Below are 19,200 nucleotides of genomic sequence, written 5' to 3'. Positions count from 1 at the left end.
TAAGAGATAGAGATGTAGGAAAGGTCCGTGTCTGGACTCAAAACGGAGATGCTGGAATTACACGGTCACCATTTGACAACCAGGAGAATCAAATAAGTTACATCACATCTCTGTTATTTTAATAATATAAATACATAAAACTGATATTTTTATCTCAGTCATACCAATGCATGCAAAACGTAACGGCACAAGAAGATCGAAAGAAATCCCAAACAAACTTATCACACATAGAACTATTACATAGCTATAAATTAAGGCTTTCTCCTGATAATATTTTATATGTAATACATTCGTATTTTCAAAATAAATATTCTTGATTATGTTACATTTTACAAAATAGAGCATCACACAGTTCACAATAGGGTGGACAGTAGAAAACAAAGTGAAACTCATTTTCTACATCATTCACACAGCACACTGGACAAATGCACATTTATTTCCTCTGAATTAATGTTATTTACCCTCCAAGGTTCACGGTCACAGGTAAAATACATTTGACTTTAGGAACATTAATATTTTCTTTATTACTACTCTACATTATTATGTATTTAATGAATGAATAATTGTATCCTTTTATAAATATAATGTCTTATTGATAAGACCTTTCAAAATAATATTATTTGTCTTGTTTATCATATATAAGTCATGGCACACGTCTGCTGTTGTTTTTGTGGTTGTTCACCATTTTGAAATTCAGGTTAAGTCTTGTGATTGCATATGAAACTATTTCCTGTCGTGTGATTCCTCTCCGTCTCTCTTTTCCACCAGATGAGGGCGCTCTGGCCTGTCTGTCCTGTTATGACGGCTACACTTTCATGGGTGGAATCTGTGAATCCCAGTGTCTTATAGGCCTCTATGCTTCACAGGTGACAGACAGCTATAGTGCTTTTGTTTACATTCAACTAACCTTGCACATTAACCTCATGAAAACCAAACTATATTATAAGTATAACTTCAGCTGCAGTTGGAAAAGGCTGCACTGAGATAGATGTGTGGAGTTGACACTGCTCAGTCAGCTGTATAACTAGTTCTTCTGTTGCTCCAGGGCTCTGACTCCAAGCGGGATGAGCCCAGCTGCAGGGCGTGTGACGACTCCTGCGTGGACTGTCGAGGTCCCAGCATGTGGAATTGCACCGTGTGCCCTGCACTCCAGATCTTGTCCGACGACGGCCGCTGCTTGAGCTGCTGTGGAAATGAGAAACGCCAGGATGACATGCCGATATCCAGGCAGTGCTGTGACTGCGAGGCCTCACGAGGTAACACACAGATCCCTGAGGCGTGTTGCGTCATCTCACTGATGCAACTTGCTCTTCATAAGAATACAAACTGTATTCATTCCTTTCCCTGGAATAAAGCATTCATGCGTGTGAGTCTTGGGTCACAGGCCTTCAGGACTTCTGCCATTAGAAATGGTTGCCCTATAAATGATCTTATTGAAAGCTTTCCAACTGTGTCAACATCTTCCTGGCTCACAGGGGTTTTCCAGTATTTAAGAAAGATAATGTTCCTCATACAAGGATGTTTTCAAGCTTTCTTAGCCTCTAGTCATCACAGTAAGTCTGCATTTCATTAGAAAGTCTTGTGAAACACACATTCATAAAAAAAACTGGAAAAACGCACTGTGGTTACATGCCTTTAAGCTTTGATTAACAAATTCTAATCAGTTCATCCATGAGTCCAACTAAAAAATTTGAAGAAATTCCCTCACGGCATTCTCACAAGAATGGGTCGGACAGATGGACAACCTGAAAACATGATAACTGTGGACACTGGCTGTCGTATTCACAGAGGCAAAACAAAGCCTGTACACAAATAACACATGTCTAATGTGACCTAATGCTCTGCTCCGTCTCCTTCTTCTCAGACGAGTGCATCATGGGCGTGAACTTTGTGATGGAGGCAGCTGAGGCTCAAGGCCGAACCCCCAAACTCTTCATCACGGTTTGTGTTCTACTTATTGTCTCCTTGGGTGGAGGGGTCTTCCTCTTCCTCAGTGCCCGAGCTAGATCCCTCGCAATTGCACCCAAAACCAATTCTGGAGGATATGAGAAACTGGATTCCAATGGAGGCGTCAACCCAGAACCCACCGCCTCTGCGTTTGGGGACTACAGTGACAAAATCGTTGAATGTAAGGAGGATGACGAAGAAGAGGATGATGATATCATATACATGGGACAAGATGGGACAGTGTATCGGAAGTTTAAGTACGGACTCTTGGACGAAGATGACATTGAGATGGAGTATGATGACGAGAGCTACTCATACAGTTGAGGAATGTAGAAAATGTAATAATAAAAAGGAAATGTAATATTTGGCCGTTTTGTTGGCCGATTGTTTCATGTTTTTTTCTTCTGATTATATTTACGAGTGTTTTTTCCTTTCTTTCTAATAAACTCAGATTACAGTTTCTCCTGACAGGGGGACTTTTCAACACAATAAATAACTTTCACATCTCCAACCTGGCGACCAGAGAGACCTACAGTAAATAATGTTAATGAGTTTTCCAGCTTTATCCTGCGTAAGTTGTGGTTTCACAAATAACATACATGTGACAGATTAAAGTTCAAGTAAATTCCAATTTTATTTGTATGGCACCAAATCGCATCATACAAAGCATCTCATGGTAAGGTCGGGACCTTACAAGATTGTAGAGAAACCCAACAGTTCCCAAAACAAGCAGCACTCTGGTGACTTTGGTGAGAAAAAACTCCCCTTTCAAAGGAAAAAACCTGGAGAAGAACCAAACTCAACAAGGGCGTCCATCTGCCTTGACGGAGAAAAGTGTGGGAAGAGAAGAGAGGAGGGTGGAAGAGAGAGAGAGAGGGGTGGAGGGGAGGGGAGAGGAGAGAGAGACCAGGAACAGTTGTATAACTTCTGTCAGACTGGTTATTATGAAAATAAGTGGGATAGATGAAATTGCACCAGTTGATAATAATAATAATAATAGTTGTGTGGTGTCAAATCTGGATCCTGCAGCTCTGGAGTCAGGGATACCTACAGAATATGAAAGAGAGAGAGCAAAATCTATGGGAGAGAAATGTCGGATGTTTGCAAAGGACTGAAACGATCCAGCTTCAGTTTAGCGAGAAAATGTTTTAAAATAATTGTGCATAAAATATACAATTAATACAATTTGTGGCGAACCCACTCGTGATTATGTCTGCAGATTAAATCTATGTCACTGCCACCTTGTCTTTTACCTCAGCATCAATAATGTTGCTCGACTGTTGAATTGTGCAACTTATTCCTTTAATTGTGTAATAGATGTATTGTTATAAGTGTATTTTCCTGTGCAGCGGGTTGAAGTGAAATATGCTGTGTGTGAGATTTCTTCAGAGTAAAGTTGTATTTTGATCTGTGTGTGTGTGTGTGTGTGTGTGTGTGTGTGTGTGTGTGTTTTGTATTAATTAACCATGGGATGTGGTGTTGAGTTCCATGCAAACCGACACACACAGGTGACTACTCGCTGGTCCCAGGGATGACGAAGCTTAGTAACATGTTTAAACTGGATCTGGTTTGTGATTCGTTGCGTAAGAAAGCTAAATCAGTGTAAAAATGTTTTAATCCTAATTGACCTGTCTCCTGAAACAGGTATAGATTTCCAATGTAGCATTCCATGCTCAGTAGGCCTATAACAGACATACTGCTCTATTTGATATTCTGTATTCTCACATAACTTTCAAATAAACACCCTGTGAAGATGTTTTGTTGTACAACCTTTGCACTGATTGTCTTATCTCAAACTAGACTGAACAAATAGACACAACATTGACTCAGGGACATCTGCCACATTCCTTCTCACGTTGACTATGGCGTCACATTGACCTGACATGTTGCTTTTCCTTTCTAAACTTTAATGCATGTAAAACTAATGCCTCACACAACTCAGGGTTTGTTTGTGCAGTGAATGACACTCACACTCCCACTGTGATGATTTGACTTAAAATTGTACGTGATTTTAGTTAATATTCAAATCAGATGCATTATCAGGCCTAATATGAAATTCCAGGTAAATATGGTTCCATTCTAGACACCCACTTCGTGTCCATCTGAAAATATGGCCCATAGTAGTGCAGCATTCATACGTATGCATATAAAGTTACTTCTATTTCTAATTTCAGTTCTGAGAGCCTTTTTACCTGCGCCGAGGACATATTTAACATTTGCATTTTTTGTTTGTCGGTTAGTTAACAGGATTACGCAAAAAACTATGCAACCGATTTCCATTCAATATTTTTTGCATGATCCAAGAAAGAACCCAATAAATGTCATTTTTTTACTTTCTTTAAAACTGCGAGATAGGACTTCTTTCAACAGTTTCTATCATTTCTCACAGAATAATGATAACGATGTTGATAAAAAAGGACTGTTGGTAATCACTCTACTGCCAAAAGAAAAGAACTTTGAAATGTATGTTAATCAAATATTTATTTGTTTTAATCCTAAAACACATTAATTAAAATATAAGGTTGTGTCGAACCTGTAACTCTACATGCAGTAACCCTGGTCCCTGTGTGGAATAAATACTTGCAGCAGCCAGCGTTAGAGATATGAAAATAAATATAAGTTTGCTGTGGGTAGAGGAAGCCGCATATTACAACTGGAAGTTAGTGAGATCTAGCTTGTAGATGAAGTACTTAAGCGGATTAACATAATGGATCATATATCATACATCAAACAAAACATTACAGGGAGTTGCAGTGAAGTACAGGGTCCAAGTTGCGTCTATCATGATTTTCCCACTTGTCTAAGAAACTAAATTACCAGCCTCGGAATAGAAAGGTTCCGACAAAGGATCACAGCTACTGTTGCATGATAAATGTCATCCTTCAGTAAATGCACTCAGACTTTTTTTACTCCCTAATTAACAGTTTAATAAACTAAAATACAATGCAGACTTAAAATCAAAAATCACATCGGTAGACTCACGTCATTCATTCAAAAGATTCTTTGCCAAGTATCAAATAGTCTTTTTTACACTTAGTAGTTAAATGTTGATCATTTCATGTCACTGTTTTTGAAAGAGTTTTAAAAGAGCAGGCGCACACACAGATCTAAAAACACAGTTAAGAGCTCGTCTATTGGACTTTGTCAATAGTTTTGTTAAAATTCTGCACGACCCCATGAAATCGAATTAAACTGTAATATGTGTATATAGTTGAAGAACTGTATTTGGGTTTTTTCTGTCCAGACTTTACATGTGGGTGGTATACATTAATGTTCAACAATTCAAAGACTTTTGCCCCCAAGCGAGAAAAAGGAGCTGTGGACATTCTTCTTCATCTTATCTCCCCTATCGATGTTTCACTATCTGTAATTAACCCACAGAGAAGGGTGGACTCTAGGTCATTGACATGCATAAGGCCTGTGCTTAAAGCATGTTTTGTGTAAATTTCATTAAATAAATAAATATGCTTGGAGTTATTCAATAATTCCAGTTCACAAGCATGCATAATGCATGTGCTTCGTTAATTTGTGGGGCAGTGAACAGTATTAAGTTTGTGTCACACTTGGGAGGAAAGACATTTTTTCAGAATTAAATAAAAATAGGAAAGAAAAGATCCCTGTCTTCACACAGATGCCTTGCATTGAGCCACGTTGGTGCATAAAGTCATGGAACTGCATCACCTGTGTTTTTGTTAATGAAAACAATGCCCAGACCTTCTTTCTAACCATCTGACACAGAACTATAGATCTCAAGAGAAAAGGACTCAATAAGTAATGTTTTTATAACCATGGATAGATAGTGTTCACATAGTTGAGTTTATGGTCAACATATTTGTATAATCATTTATAGACAGATTATAAATATTCTGCTTGTATTTTCTGGTTACCATCAATCCAAGAACTGCATTTTTAAATATAAAAAGGTACCTTCTCACATAAAAGATTCCAAATATACATCAGGAGCAGTGATATCCCAAGAGTTGCATACAGCAATTCTGGTGTGAATATATACAAATGAACATCATCTATTGTGTCAACAACAAACCAATAGAGGAAGATAAAGAACTCTTTAAAACAGAAATGCTGACCAAGGAAAAGAAAAGTACAGTTGAAAAAAATGGATTGTTTGTGATCATGTCTACGTGCAGAAATGGCAAAGGAGGCTCAGAATGTGTTCTGTGCATTTCAATGAATACAAATACACAAACCTGTGTGTATACAGAAATGTGTGTGTGTGCGCCCGTGGACAAGTGAGGTGCTGCAGTCACAGCCAGCTGTCAGTGACCATTTATAATAGTCTGTGACGTAGACGCTGTGGTGCTGGGCAGGGCTGGAGATGAGGTGGAGGCGCTGGTGAAGAAGTTGTCCTCTCTCAGTTTGAGATGCTCTGGGAGCTCCAGGTTGACTTTGGCCTCCTCGATGTCGTTGTTGATGGCTGCAATGAGGGCTTCTGTTCAGAAAGAGACGAAGACATGCAGAAAACAAGTGAGCGAAGTCAGAGAGTGTGCGTGCGTGCGTGCGTGTGTGTGTGAAAGAGTATAGTGTCGTACCAAGAGAGTCATAGCTTCTCTCCGGACGGATGTAGCCCACCATGACCACACTGAGAATCTCCCCATAAAAGTCATCTTTGAACGTGTGAATCACATGAGTCTCCTAGAACCAAAAAAAACATTTCACATTAATTCCCACAAGACACAAACAAGATCAATATTTAGTGCTTCTCTCCAAGTGTTTTCAAACCAGAATGAAGAAGAACAGTTTGCCCTGTGTGTGCATGTGACATTTGTAAAATTAAGGAGTTGCTAAATAAATGGGCATGTATGGTGTAAGTTAAGCATACAATAAAATTAAAGTAATCAAATAAGACGGCCATTTTGAAAACAGCGTTTGCACCAAACACTTTATTTAGCACGACTCGCTTTTCAACACAATGGGTTTTCATTTAATACTTGACAGTTTTGCACATGTGCAATCTCCATACTTCAAATTCACTGCTGACAAAATGCTGCTTTCTCATTGTTACATCGTGAAAAAAGAAAATCTACATAGGGATGTAAATTGTTCAGAACAAAAAAAACTTAAAGTACACTTTCTTTACTTTATTCTTCATCCTAAAGTTTTCACTCAACACGAAATTGCTATCCTTGTTATTTCGTGGACTTTTGAGGCAGCAGTCTTTCGCCTCATGCAGGCCTGCTTACATGCCGTTTAATAGTCAAGGCTAATTAAACCATTTAATTTGATTTGTCATGACATTTCTTTCTCCGCTTGACTACAAACTTCAGTGTGATCCAGACTCCTGGAAACATTTGGAATGAACGGTCGTCTAGAAATAATGAAATTGGAGCCATTTTTGTCTCACATGCTACAAGTGATATTTGTTTGGATAGTTTTTCTTGAACCTTGATGGAACTAACTACATTAATAGGAAGCATATTAAACCTGTTATGAAATCTAAACTATATTCAAGTGAAAACAATGTATTTTACTGTTTAAATATAGCATGAAATGAAACAAACCATGACACTGGCAACAATCAGTCCTTTTAACATTCTGCAACCAGCATTCATGTGCAACCATAAGTGAAACCATGTACACGGATGATCATTTTTCTTCAGTGAGTGCCCACATTCACCCTGTAGCTCTGTATAATCCAATCTCAAAACGTTTAATTTTAGTTACTCCGATTTTCTTCAATTCTCATGTTTTGTCGCACTGTCTGAAATCTTACTTGCACCCAGGGCTGTGGGTTAAGAAGGGGGCTTGTGACCAGACCATCGCTGCCTTGAAACCACAGGTGGTCAAAGACTGTGACATCTAATAGATTTCCAATGTGAATACTCTCTTTCAGACTAATACAGCGCTTATCTTGTGCTTACCATGGACTTTTTGGTATTTTTGTAGTAAGGATTCCAGCCAATGCTCATCACCATTTTGTGGAGATCCCCATTACCCACGCAGGCCCAGCCGTAGTAGATTCCTGTGTTGATATCGGCCGGAAGATTGTCCACCACCGAGTCTGGGAAGTTGGCTGGAGATGAGAAGGAAAGAAAAAAAAGGCTCAGTACGTAAGCTCTGCCTGAGAAGTGAAATTAAGTTGGTTTCTTGCTGGATGGCAGAGAAGATAAAGACTTAGAACACAAACTATTTGGAGAAACCTTGAAGTAGCCGTGAAGTTCTATTATATTTGTAGATATTTTTTTTCTTTTTACTCAGTAGATGTCATTGTTCCCTTTATAGGAATAAATCAAGTAACTTATGTCCAATTTAAAGGGATCTTCATGAGTTGTGTATATATTCTGTTCACATTCTATATATTGTTTATGACTGATGAATGACTGATATTTTTGCACTATCATCTTGCTGCTGTTACATGGCAAATCTTGTTGTGGTGCTAAAAAAAAAAAAAAGAGTTCTCTTATATCTTATCTGCCAAGAAAGTTATGTTTTCACCACTGTTTGTTTGTTTGTGAGCAAAATTACACAAAAACTACCCAACAATGGATTCCTATGAAACTTAGAGGAGGGTGTGGTGTGAGTCAGGAAGGAACCCATACAATGTTGGTGCTGATCTGGGAGTAGATCAATGATTTCCTTTTCTTTTTGTATTCCCAGGGAGTGGGAGTAACACTTGGATCTTGATTTTTTTTAATCCCGCACATTTGGGGAACTGATCTCAACGAGTGTCAGAAATTTGGTGCAGCTTGATTGAATGCAAGGGGTCTGCTGGGCCTTGGTTGAGGTGTGCGCTCCACTGAGCTCCATACCAGTTGCAAACCGCATTTACAAAAATCATTTGGTCATTTTTCTTTGCATCATTGTGGATTTTGGATCTTGTGTCTTTTTTTTGTAACGCATACAACACGGTGAGTGTCACTATCACAACAAAAGGCCTAAAATACCCACAAGCCCAGTCCGAATGGGTAAAGGACAACTAATTACAGTGAGTCCCTAGTTTCCTGCTTCCAACTTAAAACGCCATTAACTACTGCATGTCCGGGTAGTAGAGAGATTAACAACAATAACTCATGTATCATTATTATGGTCTTTAGCTGCAGATACGATTCGTTTTCTAGTAGACTGGGTGGTGGCAGCTTCAGATCATTCATGTAATCCCTTCGTTACATTATGACCATTATTAAATATCATTGTTGTCGCCATCTCACAAGTTCCACCGTTAGTCCGTTGACGCAAACAAACAAATGTCCGGTGGTTGCGTAAAAACGTGTCGTCATAAACACGCCAGTGCGACTCCAGTACCTCACACCAACTGACTTGAATGAATGGACAGTGAACGATATCTGCCAATCGATCCACTGACAGACAGTTAGTAACATGTGGGCAGACGCGAGCTGTCAGTGCTGCGGTGACTTCCGCGCCCCACTCCGGGTTTCTGGCTCCCCGCTACTGAGACCGATTCACAGTGACCTTACGTCACCTGCGTCCGCCAGGATCCAGGTTGAAGGGCTCACACTGACCGACGACCCACTCACCTGTGGGAATCCCCAGTTCTTTGCTTCCTCTGCCGAAGCCTCTGATGACCTCTCCCCGGCAGAAGTACGGGAGACTCTTCATGGCTGGTGTCCCGGTGATAGTCGGCTGCGTGTCCGGTGAACGCAGTAGAATGACCTCGAACGACACAAGAAAGTCGGAGCGGCCAACCAGCCCGCACTTAGCTGTGGGCTAGCTCGGTTAGCAAAGGCTGAGTCCGTGCGGGTGTCAGAGTCCGTCCTTGAGCCGAGGTGAAGCTTCAGCCTCTGGGTAGTTAGCTCGGGGTTGATAAAGTTGAACCGGAGCAGCTGTAACACTTCACCAGCTACACCAGCTAAGCTAACCGCTGCTAGCCTCATCAGCCGGTACGACGGGTCTTATTCACGGGTGTTGGCTGTGCGGTGGTTGAGGATGACGGTCCCGGTGAGTCTCGGGTTCTCCGGCTGTGTGACGCTGGAAGTTAAACCCGGTGATCGAGGAAAACCACCGATGTTACGTATGTTTTACACATCTGCGTCCGCTTCTGGTGACGTCATGGACCGCGTGACCGCAGCGGGCGTGGAGAGGCATGCTGCTTTCACGTGTCGTAGGAAGATTTTCAGCTGGATGGTTTTTTTGGGGGTTATGGGAAATGAAATGTGGAAATCCATCAGCAAGTTGTGGGGAATCCATGTAGCAAACGTTAACTCGCTGCTGCGCACTGTTCACAGGTCCTGGCTTGTTTTGTCAGGACAACATTCATCATCAGGGTGCTCACGGTTTCAAATTGTGGACAGATAAAGACTGACTTCAAAATGAAATGTGACAGGTTAGCCATGCCCTTTTTATTATCTCAAGGTACTTTTCCTTGAAACATCCAATATCAGGTTGCTCAAAGATCCATGGACAAGCCCTGCATGTGCCAGACATGCACCCAGGTCTGATCCTCCTGTGGTGGACCTGCCTCAGAAGCAGGAGTCTTGTGATTAAAAGGCTGAAACCTGATGATGCTGAGGTACACACCGGAAAATATGTCCCTAGCATCCACTGCTGGTCAATAACATCCAATAACATCAACTGGCGGTAGGCACAAATTTGTGCGGTAGAACATACAAGGGATAGTCTCCATCTTGTCCTATGTTAAAAAAGGGGAACGTGTATAGTTTAAAAAGGTATAGAGGTAAAGATGTTGATGCCACATGGCTTTCTGCCATACAAGCCAGTAGCCAGTCAGATTTACCTTTAGCCTCAGTGTACCCTCAAGTTCGGCCTGAATCGTTGATTACAAGGGCAAAACACTTGATGACGCTAAGGTGCTCAACTGAAGTTATGTCCCTAACATCCGCTGGTGGCCGCTAACACCTGCTAACATCTACTGGTAGTTGATAACTTATTGTGCAGAAGACCTTCAAATGTACAAGGGATATTCACCATCTTGTCCTATGTTCTAAAATACATTGTAAAGTCTAGACCTCGCTAAATTATAGAGAACTCAACAGTTCCACAACGAGCACTTTGGCTGCTATGGAGAGAAAAACTGCCTCGAGCAGTTGGGATGAGTGGGGGGGAAATGGTGAAGAGAAGAGAGGAGAGTTGGGTGGAAAAGAGGGGAGAGATGAGAGAAGAGATAGAGACAGACTGTTTTCTAACCGTCATATTTAAGCCATGAATCATAATTAATATTGATTTGAGTGTATATATCATCTCAAATATTTCTTTGTAGTCGAGAGTCATTACATGAATTACTCTATTACTGAGGTGAATGACACTACGTGATATACAGTCAAATAGTTTTGCTCAGTGTTAAGTTTTTTAAAGTTTATCACTGAGTTAGAGCACAGTTCAAGTGTGATTGCTAAGCTTAGTTAACCAGCAGACTCTACTTCAGCTCTTAAATCCTGTTGATGAAGCTTCTTTCCAACAATGCAGTTTTCCAGCAGTATTTTATTCTCAAAAATGCATTATACCTCAGATTGTGATCTTTTGGTGTTTGTCCGCAACCACTAGAGGGTGGCATTCCCAAGTATTTAGCCCATGGCCCAGATTATGCTGACACTATTTTAGCCCGTAAAAATATATATTTAAATCTTAGGGACATACAAGAATGACTAATAGATCATTACAAAGACAAATATTAATTAAGAAAATATATACATTTTTGTTGATTTAAAAAATGCCACAGTAGTTCAGTCTGACGAAGAGGCCTTGTGGGTGAGGACATATTCATCAACAGAGGCAGCTGCTTTAAAAACATCCCAAACCTGATAGTTATTCAAATGTTTGTGTGTGTATCACTGGCAGATGTTTTTCTTGAAGTCTTCCTTCATCACCTTTTAACTGTTTGACAATAACTTCATCAATCATTGAACTACAGCCAGGTTCATCACTTTTTTGGGTCCCCTGACCCTGGAAACATTGCCGTTGTTGTTTTCGCAATTTGCAACGCGTTTCTGTATTTGCATGTATTGGGACTTTTTTCAGCGCATGTGTCCTCAAATTGATGAAGTTGTTTTCTTACTTTGCACATGTTTTTCTATTTGGATGTGTTTTCTTAATTTACAGTGCGTTCGGCCACCGTACATATGGTATATTGTGGCTTCATTAAATCCATGCAGCCCCATGTGGGACACACATTTTAATTAACCTGCAGACTCCAAATCAGCTCTTTAATCCCATCGGCGAAGCTTCTTTACAACTTTGTTTGCAGTTTCTGCAGTGTTTTATTCTTGAAAACCTGAAGAGTCCAAACCCTGAGAATATTTGCAAATTAAAATAGTTAAAAAAAATAAAATTCTTGTGATATTTCAAGGCTAATTGCAGGAGCTAATTTTAAACAGCTTTCAGGCATTTTTACACTTAAAAAAGTGTGAGGTTAGTTCCTGTGTCATCCATTCTTTAATTTGATTCATAGATACATGGTTTTATTTTGAAAAGTGCACACAGGAAGTTGTGCTTCCTACTCATGGGTAGACCAGAACAAGTGCACCCAACAGGTCTGATCACATAGAGGATAAAGTCAAACATGAAACTCTAATCTGATGTGCTGCTGGTAAATTCACAGGTAAGACACATTTATCTACTCTACTCTTCAGCTCAACCAAAGTAATTGAGTGTTAATTCATGATTTCTGCCTGAATAATGTTCATTTCACTGAATGTCTGTGCTTTCACCTCACAGATCTGTTTCGATTAATTTAAAAATAGTTTTATCATTAATATATATTAAACAATACATTCTGTTTGCTTTACACTTATTATGCTTATTATTGAAAGTGGTCTCAGAGTTTTAGACCCAACTTTTTTTTCCTCAAACACATGGTAGTCTACAGGATTAAAAAATATATATATCTGATGGCAGAAATTTAAGTAAACCTTGACATAAATTAATAAAGTAAAAACCAGACAAGGGCCTTGATAAAAACAATGATGTTACAGGGTGACTGAACTACTGTGGCAACGTAACTTAAAAATAAGGAAATAAATGATTCACGTGAACCCTCCACCCCTCTCTTTCTCTCGCTCTTTGTCTGCTTGTGTACTTGTAGTGGAGGGGCAGATGGGGACATTTTCAGGGTGTATCCCTGCGGCGAGGGGAAAAATAGACCTGACGCCGAAACCATTGGTGCAGAGCACAAGGTGCCCTCATCGCTGCGCGGCGCATCGCAGCCGAAGTGAACAGCACATTTGAGTAACATGGGGGCGGAAAAGAGGCGCACAGCTTTTCTGCGTCCGGTGTGAAACCGGCGTGATGTCAGATTAGAGTATTTCTAGTTCATGTGTGTGATGGAAATCTGGAAATACAAGAGGCTGGAAACACTTAGTTAATTTTTCCAGTACATTTCCCTCCTTTTTGTCATTTATTGACAACATAAGAGAATGCACAACTACAGTAAAAAATCAAATACATCAATTCACAAGGATTCAAAATGCATCGTCATCAACACTAGTGCAAAGCAAACTGCCATCGTTGTGGACAGATAGGACTGATAAGAGCAGACTAAACAGCCAGTACAACATCATCACATTCTTCATCACAGAGAGTTATTGAGGGCAATTGCCTTTTAACAGGTCCAATGCTCTTGTTTGCTGGACGTCCGAACAGAATCTTAAATGGGCTCAATCCATATTTTGGTCTAATTCTCATTCTCATCTGTATGAGAACAAGCGAGAAAGATTTAGTCCATGACAATGTTTCCTCATAAAATTTAGCCAATTAGTTTTTTAGTGTGCCATTTCTCTTTCCACCGCTCCACCACTGGATGGGTGGTAGGCACAATGTTGTCTCAAATCAATGCCCAAATATTTACTTAATTGTTTTAATGCCGCACTAACAAATGGAATCCAAATCATGCATGCGTGACAACATTTCTGAGAGTAGTTGGAAAACCCCTCTGTTAACCAGTGTTGTAAATTTGCAGCCAACATCGATCCTTTCGAAACATGTTCCATCCCATGCGTTAACTTTGCATAATAGGGAAACAGATATTTTGGCAGACAAGGTTTATCATCAGAGCCCACCCACTCCCCATCTGTGTACGTGCAGCCACTTTTCCTCCAAAATGCACGCTCATCTGCTGTGGCTCTAAGTTGGAGTTCCTGCAGGTCAGCCGTGGGGGTGGTTGGGTGGACCTGTAAGACAATGTGTGAAGCAGATAGTGGCTGGCGAGCAGCTGCTTTTGCTGCTGCAACCGCTCTGGGTCATTATTAGAAGTGTGAGCATCACATTTACATACTGCAACCTGTTTGGGGAGGAGGACAGCATCAAGCATCTGAGACACTAGAGCATGATGTGCAATTGGTTTGCCTCTGTTTCCAAATCGTGAAAAAATCATGTACTACACCAAATGCATATCTACTGTCAATGTAGATTTTCACCCCTTTCCCCTTAGCCAATTTGCATGCTTCAATGAGATCAGTGAGCTCTGCTGCTTGTGCAGACAGAGAAGCAGGGAGTGGTCTTGCAATCAATGTATCATGTGCTGTTACCACAGAGAAACCAACTTGATTTGCTCCCGTGTCTGAATTGCGAGACGCTGATCCATCCACAAACAGTTCAAAGTCTGGATTCTGCAAAGGTGTTTCCTGTAAGTCTGGTCTGGGGAAACAAACTTAGGTTATTGTTACTACACAGTTATGTTGTTCACCATCTCCTTCTGTTGGAAGAAGAGTAGCTGGGTTTAGAACATTACATCTTTTCACAGTGATGTTAGACATTTCCAACAGAATAGCATGTTATAGATAGCATCATAGACACAGCATTTGGGATCAGCAGGGTGGGTGGGGAGTATCCTACTAAATCCTTGGATGCCATGACCGTCTTATCTGAAGCTGCTACAGCTCTAAGATAAGTAAGGAGGCCTGTATCAACAGGATCAAGTTTGGCTGAGAAAAATGCCACAGGTCTCTGTTTGCCCCCATGGTCTGGGAGTAGCACTGATAGTAGCCCCCCTTCTCGCCAACTGCCTGTGTGAAAGGTCGGTCAGGGTTTGGTAGTCCTAAAGTCAGGGATAGTCATCTGCAATAAGAGCACATTCCCAGGAATGACATCACTTGTTTCTTTGTAACAGGTTTAGGAATATTTAGGAATATTTTAAAATTACTGTTACTGTTAGGGGGGAGGGATTTTCCCTCTGCTGTGATCACATGCCCTAAAAATTAGACTTGTACTTTTACAAACTGCAGATTTTCAGGCTTGCCTTATGTCCTTCTGCAGCTAGATGTTTTAATTTGAGCCACAGAATCCTTTTCACATTGTGAAAAGGATTCACAATGATTGAGCACAAATCATTAAATCATCAACATATTGTAAAAGTGCTCTTCCTGGTGTTATCTCTAATGATCTTAAGCTTTCTTTTAGTGCCTGGTTGTAAATAGCACTGACATAGGCATGTGAATGTATAACTGTCTCTGTTAAACTCAAACGCAAACCAATATTGGCTGTCTTTATCAATTTGAACGCTGAAAAATGCATTTGCCAGATCAACAACAGAGAATCATTTACTATCCTTCAGAACTTGCTAAAGGATGGTTTAAGGATTTGGAACAGACGGAGCGCGTTGTTGTACTGCGGCGTTGACAACTTACAAATCTTGGATGAATCGCAAATCATCAGGTCGTGTTTTATCAAAAATATTGGAAACGATAGAAATGCCCAAAAGTCAAATTACATCACTTCCCATCAAATTAATTGGACAACATGAGGATAGCAAAAATGAACACTTGAATTTTTCTGTGATGCTATCACCTCATATTAAGGGAGTCATGTATTTTTCAACCACGGTGTTTCCTGAATCTAACACAGATCTAACAACTCATTCGCTCATTTTAGGATGTGTGTCAAACATATCACTCTTGATGACAGAATGTGTTGCTCCTAAAACTACAAGGAATCTAATCTCTTTCCCTAGCACTGTGAGTGTGTGCGTTGGCATATTAGCATATACATCTCATTGATGTTTAACATATGTTCCTATCAGTAGTTTGTCTTTCTTTTCTAAAAAATCTTTTACTTCTTCGGCTATACTTCTATGATAAGTGTTTGTGTTCGTGTGGTGCATTCACCCTCTTGATGTGTGAAGTGTTCCTCACGGTCTCGTTCTCTGTTCAAAGTTGCTGGTTCCTCCCTCTCCTCCATCCCCGCCTCGGTTCAATCAGCCTTGTCAGGTTGTTGCTGTTTCTTCGGACAATTTCTGCCCAATGTCCCTTCTCTCCACAGTGAAAACAAATATCCCGATCATCATTCCATATGCCGTCTCCCCTTCTTCCTTAAAATCCTCTTCTTTTGCGTCCGCGATGTACCTCTGAACATTGTCACTGAGGCTTTATGCAGATCAGTCTCTCTTTTCTTCTTCTTCTTCTTCTTCATGTTTAATTATCTTCTTTGCATCAACAGCATGTGCTTTTATTAAGCAAAGTCTTCCCGAGTCCCACTTGATGCCTGTACGTTTTAACAGGCTGGCAACATCAGGTCACTTCCACCATCGCGATTTGGGCTGGATCTTGTCCCAGTCCATATTGCACGCTTGTCTGGTGCGAGGGAAGAGAGGAGTTGCGGGTCTGGAACGTTATTAGGTGGAGAAGGTTGTGGAGCCTGGGCTCCTGCCTGCGGAACATCTGCTTCTGGTGGAGCTTGGTGTTGTTCTGGTTGTCTGTCTTCTCGGCGGGGAAGAGTCGAGGTCGGAAACCTGCATTTTGAGACACTGAGACATTTGTGAGGTGTTATCTGTCCCTGCCAGTGTGTGTTTTCTGTCCCTTTGATTCAATTCTTCTAACCACATTCCTTATACTAAAACTCCCCCCAGCTGGAAACCCACATTCTTTCATCCACACTTGTATCAGAATTAGTGCTGTGTCACCATAGTTCCTCCACATGAAGTTCATATTAGGATTACTCAGATCAGTTCCATTATCCAAATCTTTAAATTTATCTTTACTGTTACTTATACTCATATTTAAAAAAAAAATTATTTTAAGTATTAGTTACCTTAAGTCTTCAATCAATCTCCAAAACGCTATCGTAAGGAGCAAATAGGAAACTTAGTAATATAAACATCCTCAAAATAATGTAATACCCCCTATATAATATAATCAATAGTAATTTCCTCTTATAATTACTTAGTTACTGGTAATTTCTCAATTCAGCTCTTTTTTTTTTTTTTTTTAATACACTTTCAAATATCCTGCCTGACCAACATGAATCATAGTGCCTTAAAGAAGTTCTCTACATAGCGCGCTTTTAGAGACTTGTTTCACACAATGCAAATACAACTCAGTATTATGTCCTCTCTGTGGTTGTGTTATTTAACAAACTCTTTTTTAAGGTACCTCGTCAGTCTACCTTCCAGGTTTCTTCTAAACCCTTGGTTAAAAATTTACGGAGCTTTCACCCGTCTGGAGATCCAATCCCCTTAGACCAACTTCTCCGTAACACTATGTTTGCTGGTATAAATTACACTTGAAATCTCAGATTCTCACCAGATAGATCGCAGCGCTGAGACGATCCGGGCTCGGGTCTCGGTCCCTGCATCTCACCCGTCCTAATGGGGAGGTTAAGGTTGGAAACTATTTTCCTAAGAAAGCCACTCAACCGTAGACACCGAGTCCAGATGCGTCCAGTCGTGCGATCCCACTTCTGACACCAAATTGTGATGGAAATCTGGAAATACAAGAGGCTGGAAACACCAAAGTTATCTACGTGTATTTTAATAGGGGCTTTCTGCAGAAAGGATCAACACAGAGAGTCACAAGGATCTCAGAGTGAAGATACAGGACAGTCAAATACAAGCATCTTATATAGGAGGACTAAGGCTGTCTCTCAGAACCAGTTCATTTGGACAGGTTGTATATGTATGTAGATACAGGTCATAAAACTTACTTTTCAACTACAACATAGGTTTCAACCATACTTAGTTAATTTTTCCAGTACATGTGTCAACAGTATCTCCAGGGAAATGTGGACATTGTTCTACAGTTATGTTACACACAGTCATCTTACTGGGTTTATGGCTTCTTATTGTCTTATTTACGTCAAACCGGCCAGTTTCCTTGTACCTAGACGTAAAACAGGATATAAAAATCATAAAAAATGAATAAAAATGATAAGCGACAAACAGAAACATGTAAGTATCTTAAAAACATGTTAATATTGGTATAAAATTCAAACATTAACCAGGAAATAGTTGACCATTATCTCCATTGCAACATCATAATCTCATTGGGCCTCATTCACTAACATGTGCGCAGGAATGTTCTTACTCTCCGAAGACACTATGCGCGTGCGCAAAATCGCACCATCCGATTTTGTTCTCAGCACCATGCGTATGTTTGTTTCATCAGAATCATTCTAAATCAACAGATTCTCTTCCACTCTTCAATTTCTCCATATAAGGTCATCCGTGTGTCATGAAGAGAGCGCTGTGCTGAACAGTTGAAGTTATAAGAGACGACCCCAAAAGGTAAAAAACACTGTTAAAGTGCCCGGAACGATCCAGAGTCATGATCCGACATCATCGATTAATAACTGAATACATGTGAACTGAACACACACACACGTTTGTATAGCTGTACAAGAGCACACGCACTCACACACACACACACTCCTGCAGACAGAAGAGTTCCTCCTGCAGATTACGACCTAACGCGGTATTTTAACTTCATTGTTGCAGAAGAAGCGACGCCCCGTTTATCCAGAAACATGAATATGAATTCAGCAGGTTTTTATAGAGATGATGAGGATGGAAGGACATCAATTTCATAGTTATTTAATACATCTGGTCAATGCATAAGTAAATTAAATTATTGTTGTCTATCTACAATTTTTTTTTTTTAATAAATGGAGTTTGATATACTATGCATTTAGTTAAAATGGTGTGTTTACATTTTCTAGGACAGATAGGCCTACATCATTTTTGCGAATGCATGGTCTAAGGAAGTTCTAAATTTGTTCGCAGAGTATGAACAAATTTAGGTACGAACATATTGATGAATCCCAGATTTGCGCGTCAAACGTTCGTGCGCACGTTTTAAGCACAGATTTTGTGCATACGCACTGTTAGTAAATGAGGCCCATTGTCATCTTTGAACTTTATCCCTAGAAATTGTGTGACTAAAGAAAGGTTGTCCGTATCACTTCTCTTACAGGAGCAACAACAAGCAGAGGAACTGCCTGGATCTAGAAGAAATGTGACTTATCTACAAACATTTAAACATTACTCTATAGAAAACATAGCCTGCTGGTGTGCAGTAAACCACAGAATGTATCAATAACTGGAACATGTACAAAAAG

General features: G+C 40.2%; 2 protein-coding genes and 1 long non-coding RNA gene across 3 annotated transcripts in view; 2 read left to right on the top strand and 1 right to left on the bottom strand.

Moving 5' to 3' along the window:
* pcsk5b (proprotein convertase subtilisin/kexin type 5b) overlaps positions 1–2,734 on the top strand; it is a 78,158-nt gene extending 75,424 nt beyond the window's left edge. Inside the window, exons 35-37 of the mRNA XM_034596735.1 lie at positions 769–866; positions 1,046–1,256; positions 1,865–2,734. Coding sequence (XP_034452626.1) covers positions 769–866; positions 1,046–1,256; positions 1,865–2,271 — 716 coding nt within the window. The 3' untranslated portion in view covers positions 2,272–2,734. The remainder of the gene's footprint in view (positions 1–768; positions 867–1,045; positions 1,257–1,864) is intronic.
* Positions 2,735–4,413: 1,679 nt separating this feature from the next.
* rfk (riboflavin kinase) lies at positions 4,414–9,993 on the bottom strand. The gene is made up of 4 exons (XM_034596745.1): positions 9,441–9,993; positions 7,827–7,978; positions 6,498–6,600; positions 4,414–6,397 (listed from the first exon to the last, which is right to left on the bottom strand). The coding sequence occupies exons 1-4, from the start codon at positions 9,520–9,522 to the stop codon at positions 6,225–6,227; spliced, it is 510 nt and encodes a 169-aa protein (XP_034452636.1). The 5' UTR covers positions 9,523–9,993; the 3' UTR covers positions 4,414–6,224.
* Positions 9,994–12,422: 2,429 nt separating this feature from the next.
* On the top strand, positions 12,423–19,194 carry LOC117768426. The gene is made up of 3 exons (XR_004615067.1): positions 12,423–12,478; positions 18,304–18,370; positions 19,056–19,194. It is a non-coding gene; the product is annotated as an uncharacterized LOC117768426 (long non-coding RNA).
* The last annotated feature ends 6 nt before the right edge of the window (positions 19,195–19,200 follow it).

This window comes from Hippoglossus hippoglossus, chromosome 9 (assembly GCF_009819705.1).
Source record: "Hippoglossus hippoglossus isolate fHipHip1 chromosome 9, fHipHip1.pri, whole genome shotgun sequence".
Lineage (NCBI taxonomy): Eukaryota > Metazoa > Chordata > Actinopteri > Pleuronectiformes > Pleuronectidae > Hippoglossus > Hippoglossus hippoglossus.
This window is presented reverse-complemented; position numbering and strand designations above follow the sequence as displayed.

Excerpts from the sequence above, each read along its gene's own strand:
- rfk (XM_034596745.1), bottom strand. The coding sequence starts at position 9,522 with ATGAAGAGTCTCCCGTACTTCTGCCGGGGAGAGGTCATCAGAGGCTTC. Across the intron at positions 7,979-9,440 it reads AGAACTGGGGATTCCCACAG|CCAACTTCCCAGACTCGGTG; the intron begins GTGAGTGGGTCG and ends TCTCATCTCCAG. Across the intron at positions 6,398-6,497 it reads GAGAAGCTATGACTCTCTTG|AAGCCCTCATTGCAGCCATC; the intron begins GTACGACACTAT and ends CTTTCTGAACAG.